General features: G+C 46.5%; 1 protein-coding gene across 7 annotated transcripts in view; it reads right to left on the bottom strand.

Moving 5' to 3' along the window:
- Positions 1 to 1,947: 1,947 nt before the first annotated feature.
- The window catches only part of MSRB3 (methionine sulfoxide reductase B3), a 178,419-nt gene continuing 172,122 nt past the window's right edge, over positions 1,948 to 8,244 (bottom strand). For all 7 annotated transcript variants that reach the window (XM_072843137.1, XM_072843139.1, XM_072843140.1 and 4 more), the window contains one exon: positions 1,948 to 3,899. In XM_072843137.1, the coding sequence (XP_072699238.1) occupies positions 3,738 to 3,899 (162 nt within the window). In that variant the 3' untranslated portion in view covers positions 1,948 to 3,737. The remainder of the gene's footprint in view (positions 3,900 to 8,244) is intronic.

Raw genomic sequence — 8,244 nt, 5'->3', positions numbered from 1 at the left:
CAAAAGAAACAAATCGACAAAACAAACCGAACCATTTAAATGAAAGATTTCAACAACAAATAATACTATACTGAAACTCTTCAGTGCAGATGACTTTTAAAGGTGATTTCATCTGTGAGCAGCGGGGAACCCCTGAGGCACTTCCCTAGAGACCACCCTTTGACAACAGTAGAAGTTGCCTGGCAAATTATTTAACCGAAGCCAAAGGAATCAGTGTGTTATCATTCCTACATTTTTATCCACAGAGTTATCATGCTGGAACTCCCCAAAGTCCATATTCGAAGCCCCCAAATGTACACAAGCTGCTGAAGATTGTGTTGAGGTGAAGGTTGAGTAATTCCTCCAATCTTTCAGATCCCTGGAGGCCTCTCCTGGGGTCTGGGGGCCTTTCCTCAGACTTGACCCCATGATGAGAGCCCCTCCGTGCAAAGGCCACATGGGATAAAAGGCCCTCTATACAGACCACACACACATCAGCTGGGAGGAGGTCAGCAGAGCAATCTACGGCAAACTCCAATGGGTGTCCATAGATCTGTGCTAAAAATAACAGGAGTCTCTAGGAATCAGAGAAGAAGACATTTTTTATAAAGAAATTTTATTGCATAATTTCTGTATACAATAAACATAGGAAAAGGGTCCTTTTAATGAAAATCTCATGACATTTTTCAAAAGTTCCGAGTTGTCTGGAGAAAAAGTGTTACAAAGCTATCTAAAGACAAAAATAGTTGACCTTCAGAACAAACGATAATCCCTTTCATAATCATAATATTCCACATTCAAAGCAAGGCATTTCAATTCAATGAACATGGAGAAGCTTTTAAATTGCTATGTCATTTGCCTTAAGTATTTTAATGCATCTAAGAAGTGAGAAGTTTAAACATATAGAAATGTTCTCTAATAGAATATATATTGCTGCTCTCTTCAGATCCATTCGGCATGACTATACGGATGGACGTTTTACACACCAGCAGAAACCTGTATCTCCTAATGGTACAGTAAGGGCTGAGTGCAGAGGGAAAGTCCCGTGCATTTCCTATGTTAAATGGCACAACTCCCACAGATCACATACACCTTGCCATATTGACGCAGTTCATTGCGCTCCATATCCTGCAAAAATAAATCTAGTGCTCGACAGCTGACATTATTGCTCACCAACGTTTTAGTAATATATTTCTTTAACATAAGACAGAAATATACTGAAAGTTGATACCACTTAAACTCAAAAGCAATCTGGAATTAAACCACATGCATATACCCTGCTTTTTTTTTTTTTTTTTTTCAATGGATGTTGCATTTTTCTTAAAGCTGATGCCGGAAAATGTGGTAGGAGGAAAAACTGGCTTTCCTTGAAACAAAGACAAAGGATTAGAAATGAAGTGGGTTTTTTTTTTTTTGTTTTTTTTGTTTTTTTGTGTTTTTTGAGGGAAATGTTAAGCCCTATAATAAAAACGAGAGAACAATGAGAGTCTGGAATCTCTGGGAAGAGGGAAGGAGCTCCTCATTCATCTTCCTTGTCTACCCCAACACGGTGGCTCGTGTCCAGGACACCCCGGGGCAGAAGCTGGAGCAATGCGAGAAGTGCTGTGTGGCCCAAAGGACAGATGTACGTATGCTGTGTCAGGGAAGTCTCTGGAGACTTCCTTCGTTAGTGGATCCCACACTGGATCCTCGGGTCTCTGGGAAATGATGGGGCTCCCTCTGTGAGGTCAGCATGGGTTGCTAGCCTGGTCCTCGTGCCGAGGCCTCAATGGTCTTACATCTCAACTCCAGAGGGACCCCCCGGGGCTAGAGGTACAAGGCTTGGGAGCTGGGAAATGAGGAGCATAACTTACCGGCATTGTGAGGTGAGAGCATTCGTGACAGTGAAGTCACTGGATTATCAGGGCCTCACCAGAAGTACGTGTAGACGCATGGAAGGATGTGGACGTGACCACACTGCCACTTTGATTTGTGACTTTTCATTTTAACTTCTCGTTGTTTCTCATTGTCAAGTGTCCCTCTTTCTTATTTTTGTCTTGGTGCTTACAAGGAAAGACGTCAGTTTTCATAAGCTTTCAAAGATTTACAATATTTTTTAAAAACTGCCTTTCAGGATTAGCATTCAAGGCCTCAAACACCATATCTATCAATCATAAACCGTACCCTCAAACCCAGCTCTGGCGATATCATCTTAAATCACTGCAGGTCCTACCTGTGGAAACCTTATTGTGCACAGTGACAGCCGTTCCACGTTCCACAGGGCCAAGTGTTACACAGCAACTGAGCGGAGCTCCGCAGAGTAAAACCAGCCATATTGCTACAAAGAAAAATTTCTGGCTCGTGGCCCAACTGTTTCCATACCAATCAGCTAAGTCAACCTTCTCTCTGCTTCTTTCCATTTCAAATGCTTGGGCTTCAGCCTCTGAGGCAATTAGAACCAGATCAGTTTAATTTTACAACACAAATCTTAATTGTACAGCAATATAGTAATTTTGCCCTGAGAGTGTCAATTATTTTATAAATAATGCAAGTCCCAGTTTATATATGAAGAGGAGGCATGGAGAGGCTCAATGGCTTGGCCCTTGTCACACAGCAGCGGGGGGGGGAGGGGTGGGGGGGTGGGACTTGAGCTCCTGGGTCTTTCCATTTAACCCCTAGCATCCTCCCGGAGCTCACCCGAACCTCTACACCCCAGGTCCCCCGCTTCGGGCTGCGTCTGTCATTACTGGTAGTATCTTGTGGGCTTTTCTGCTCAGCACTGGGTATTCTCCTACCCAGGACCTCCTCCTTGGTCCTCTCCACGCTCTCTTATTTCTGCTGCCTTGATGAGGTGTGCTGTCCCCAACGTTTTCTTTTTACACAGTGGGATTTACCAAAACGCCCTCCCGGCTGCAGCTGGCAGTAGGTGCGGAGGGACCGACTTACAAAAGGCAATGGCAGGTGCTGTTCTTTGTGGACTTGGGACAAAAACGGGGCTCAGCGTTTTACAGTTGTCCTACATTCCAATGTTCTCGATGGAAAATAAAATAAAATAAAGGCCTACCCGTGAGGTAATGTTTACTTCTCTCCACCACAACACTCAGTGCACCGCACCCCCCCAACCCCTGCACCCCCACTCCGACCCACAGATCTGGCAACAATTTAACATAAGGAAAGACTTTAGACCTTCACACCCTTTTAGTGAGAATAAACGACCTTAGCTCAAACTTTCCACAAAGCTGAGAAGTCTCAGAAGACGTGAGTCCGCCCCTGTCTCAGGTAGGCCTGCGCGGGGGCCTCGGGCCTCGTGTCTTGCAGGTCTGGGTGCCCTGCTCTGGGTGCTGGGCTGCCACCGCCACCCCCACCCCAGGGGATCCCAAGCCCAGCACCTTCTGCCTCTGAAGCAAGGGGTGGGGTGTGGGGGGAGGGATCCCCAAAGAAGCTGCGTGCTCAGAGAAAATCAGGCCAAGCGGCACTCCAGTGGCTTGGGAAAGAGGGTCCCCAGACCACGGCCACCATTGAGGCCACAAACCATCTGGGTCTAGCTGGTGGCCAGGTGCATGGCCGCCTGAGGCCTCTGTCTAAGCAAAAAGAAGAAAAAGATCTAAAGCACAAAACTGCCCTTAGAGTTCTTGAAAAAATATATCTAAGATAGACAATTCTGAGTTGTTGGGGTTTTGTTTCTTTTTTTCTTTTTGTTTTGTTTTTTGGTTTAGTTGTTTTCTGATTTTTCTTTGGACCCAGCTGCGCCACGAGGACCCTGGGCCAGGGCTCCGGGCCTACAGCTCGGCTCTGCCCCCCGCGGCCGGGCCACCCGGCCCGCTGCTCCCCTGGGTGCCACCGCCCGCGGGTGTGAACGCCAGGGACGCCGAGTTGATGCAGTATCTTTTGCCGGTGGGACGAGGGCCGTCGTCGAAAATGTGCCCGAGGTGAGCCCCGCACTGCAAAGAGAAGAGCGACATGGTCAAGGGGACGGCGTGGACACCGCAGGCTTTGCAGGGGGCCCGTGCTCGGTGGTGTAGACGGATCCCAGCTTGTAGAGCAGGGGGACCACAGGTGGCCTGGCCGGTGGCAGCGCAGGGGTGGCTCCGGGGCGGCCCGCACCGCAGGCCAGGAGTGGGACACCGGGTACCGGGCACAGCCGACATCGGGTAGGAGCCACTATATTTGGTGACCGTGCGGTCTCTCGGCCCCTTGAATGGTGCCGAGATGCTGTGGCTTTATGAATTGAGCAGCTGAGCAAATGGGATGAATTTTATGGATTCCTCCCCCCCTTGTGAGGAACACGTGGAATAAAGTCTCCCCTACCCACCTCCACCCATCCCTGGCGTTACTCTTGGCTTTGGATGGGTGGGCTTCAGAGATGCAGAAGACACTGCGCAGCTGGCCGGACAGAGGGGACGTTTGCTTTCACGGGCAGTAAACTTCACATCAGACAAGTGCTGACGTCCTTGGAACCCAGCAAGGCCACGGCAAGGCTCAACAGATGTGTGCCACGCGGTCACCGGGCCGGCAAGCGAGGCGAATAGAATGTCACAGCCCACACGGTCGCTTTACTCCAACTCCCAGTAGGTGGAGTGCCCTGGCTTCTCCACCCACTGGCCCCGTGTTATGGGGGCAAGGAAGGAGCTCGAATCCGTGCTGCCGACTATCCATGAAGCTCGGGGAAGGAGAGGAGGCCCAGCACCCAGACAGAAGCAGCAGGACAGCAGGAGGGCTGGGTGGCTGTGACAGGTTAGAGAGAGATCCAGCCCAGAGAGGGTTTCTCCAGAAAGGCTGGCTCGGTGCACATGCCCTGCACTAGCCCCTCCGACGCTGGGTATGACTCCAGTGACAACACTATATGTCACACTTAACTATCTTGCATCCTTTCTTTCTATTCTTTCTTTCTATTCTTTCTTTCTTTTCTTTCTATTCTTTCTTTCTATTCTTTCTTTCTTTTCTATCTTTCTTTCTTTCTTTCTTTCTTTCTTTCTTTTCTAGATTTTTATTTATTTATCCATGAGAATCACAGAGATAGAGGCAGAGACACAGGCAGAGGGAGAAACAGGCTCTCTGTGGGGAGCCCGATGTGGGACTCGAACCCAGGACACCGGGATCATACCCTGAGCCGAAGGGAGATGCTCAACCACTTGGTGGCACTCAGCCACTTGGTGCCCCTCTTGTACCTTTTCTGAGCAGGGACAGGAGTGAGGGATAAGGAGACAATAGTGCATCATATTCAAACGGGCTGTGAAAACACATCAATCGTCATGCAACAAGGAAACTGAAGCCTGAGGCAAACGACTTCCATTCATTCATTGAAGTATTTTTGGAGCCAGGCAGTGTCTCAGACTCTGCAGACACAGGCAACAACCCCTGGGCTCACGCTGCTGACATTCTAGTGGGAGAGATAGATAATACACAAAGAAATATCAACTATCAAGTACGATAGGTGGGAATAAATGCCAAGGAGAGGGGGAAAAGAGGCAGTGATATGAAGCGTCAGGGTTGGGGGCTGATATTGCAGGTATGAGGGTGAGGGGCTATTCTTCTGGGGTGACTCTGGAATAAGAAACCAAAGGAAGTGAGTAGGCAAAGGAGTGGACATCAGAGGAGCATTTGGAGTAGATGGAAGAGTCAAGATTTAGGGAAGGCTGTGAGAGAAAAGGCCTGTAGCTGATTTATTAATTCTTCTCACTGTGCTCGGTTGGTATACAAAACCCTTAGAATTTACAGGAAAAGAGAGTAGGAATTGACATGGGAATTGGGCTAATGAACCAAATGGAGATGATGAGAGAGAAATGAAGGACGGTGCTCATTACAATGGAAAGAACTAGAATCTCAGTTTCCCTATCCAAAGTGCTACGCTCAATTCTCAGGGGTTCTCTAGTTATTAATAAATAGCACAAATAGCGACTCCGACTATATGGCACTTCCATGTTAAAAGTGCATTCTTATTTTACTGCCAACATACTGTGTCAGCTTATTAAAGAACTAAAAATGAACCCTGAACTGATTTGATCTATTGCCTGGAAAATATGAAACAGGCCTAAAAAACAAATCTTGCACTATTTTACCACATTCTATGCAGGTTTAGGTAATATCAAGGCTGACAGCTCAGATTGCTTTTCCTTTCTATAAACAATTGAGGCCAAATTTTCAGGCATCAGCAGCTAAGATGCACCAGTAAAAATACATATGCTTACCCAGTGGACACAGGAAAACACCTATTTCTGCCTGCCAAAACAGTCAGTGTGCAGGCCAACAGGAACTCATGCTCTCGGTGACCAGTATGTGTGCACCATTATTGATCTCACATGCAGCTCTGGCACTTTGATCACTTGGCATCTGAGAGGCGCATTTTTCACATAAAGGCCTCAGACAGGTTTTGTGTTTTTGTTTTTTAATGACCGAAAACAGCTATCTGGGCAAAACAACTGACGTTACCTTTATTCATCATCTCTTGGACATATTTAGAAAACAGTGCTATTTACCTTACTCCAAAAAGAAGACGCAGCAAGGATATGCTTGAAGCTCTTTGGGACTATTTTATATGTCTTCATTTCCCCAATCATCTTTAACAAATCCAACTTAGGGCAATTCAATCTGTTGCACTGAGTTGGCTATTGGTCTGCAGTTTCACTTGCTAAATCTGGAACTGGGTGTTTTGCTTACACAGAAAGAAAAACACAGATTCTAGATGCCCCTAATCCAAAAGGAAAAGGCAGGGGGATGAGGAAGAGAACTTGGAATGAAGCAACAAAAATCGCTGGCAAACAGCTCTATGGGTTGGGGATGGTAGGGGTGGGGAAAGCCTCAGGAAAGGTGTGAGTCCCCTACGAATGATAGTGATAGCTTCATCAGGCTTGCCCAAGGTGTTCTGGAGGATTCACACCGGGCTCAGACAACCGAGGGAGGAGCCACATTTCAAAACACAGCCAGGTGTTCATGTATATCTGGGCCACCACATGCATGCCCACTCCACCGCCTGCAAAGCTGCGAAGCCATTTGTCTGCAGGAAGCCTAACCACACAGCACCATTTCTGCTCCTTCCCAGGTACACCCAGTCTCCCATAAAAGACTATTACCGGGTTTCTTTGAAAAGTGCATAAGCCCTGAAGGTTCCTCCCAGAGGGGAACGCACATGGAGCCCATTCTTTCCAGCTTCTACCCCTGGCCGAAGGCTGGGATGATGAATGGAAGTTGTCAGTGATGCATTGTTTCTTTAGCCGCCTGTGAGCTCTTGCCTCCCTGGCCCCAGCCAACTGGCAATGTGTTGGGATCTCAGCACACCTGGTTGTAACTGAAACAAACTGGCTGCCCGACGAAGAAATCTCTGAAACCTGCTGTTAATGATTTATTTCAGGGTAAAATCTTTAGTGTGCATTTTGAAAGTTGTTTTAAAACAGTTATGCCATTTATTTTATGGGTAAGATGCACACTACAACCGAATGTTCTAGCTCTCATTCTGAGAGAGCACGAGATAATTGTTCAAAAGAAAATTTTAAACTTCCCGGAGGAATCTTTTATCACCTAAGCCTCCCACTCAGAAAAGTTGGCAACTAAAGAACCTGCAGAGAACCAAGGGAAAAGACGCTCCCCTCCCCCAAAAAGTGATTGAACATCAAATTTAACATAATTCCTTAAAATCTGACTGCAATTCTCAATCGTGTGCATGAGAAACACAAATAGTGCATTCAACACAGTTACATATTTCCGCACTGATGTATTTCCAACTGTCCTAGAGGGTTTTCTCCCAGCTATTTCTAGGATGTTTTGGGCTTTATTATTGTCATTTTCTCTTAAGTGTTTGATCTACAAGATGAAACGGTTTCAAAGCAGGGCTTTTACACTTGGGCACATGGGGCAGGATGAGAAGGAGAAAAGAGTTTAAGAAGAAAAGCAATTTACTTTGCCAGTAGTATCCTGTTTTCTCCCACCGTTATTGAAGACACTTGTGTGTAAGTAGGGCTCTTTCCTCTGTGCTTGTGATATTAATCTTTTGCCAAGGAAATGATTGTGAAGTCACCAGTTTAGCATTATGATTTTACCGAAAGATCAAGAAAAAGAGAGATGGGCTGTGAGTCTGAAACCCTATTGTAACACATGGCTATCTTTAATCATCAGCAATATAGGAGTTGTCATCTGCAAAAGATTAATAAGGTTTGGGGCTTTACCAAAAACTGCTTAACTTTTGAAAGACACCGTGTATTGGTGGGTATTTACCTTTCTGTTGATTTGGTTGCCTAAGAACAAATTAATAGTGACCTAAAACAAACTTAAGGGACCCTACCATAGAGTCCA

The sequence above is a fragment of the Canis lupus genome, chromosome 11 (assembly GCF_048164855.1).
Source record: "Canis lupus baileyi chromosome 11, mCanLup2.hap1, whole genome shotgun sequence".
In the NCBI taxonomy this organism is placed as follows: Eukaryota; Metazoa; Chordata; class Mammalia; order Carnivora; family Canidae; genus Canis; species Canis lupus.
The sequence above is the reverse complement of the archived record's forward strand: the minus strand, read 5'-3'. Positions and strand labels throughout refer to the sequence as shown.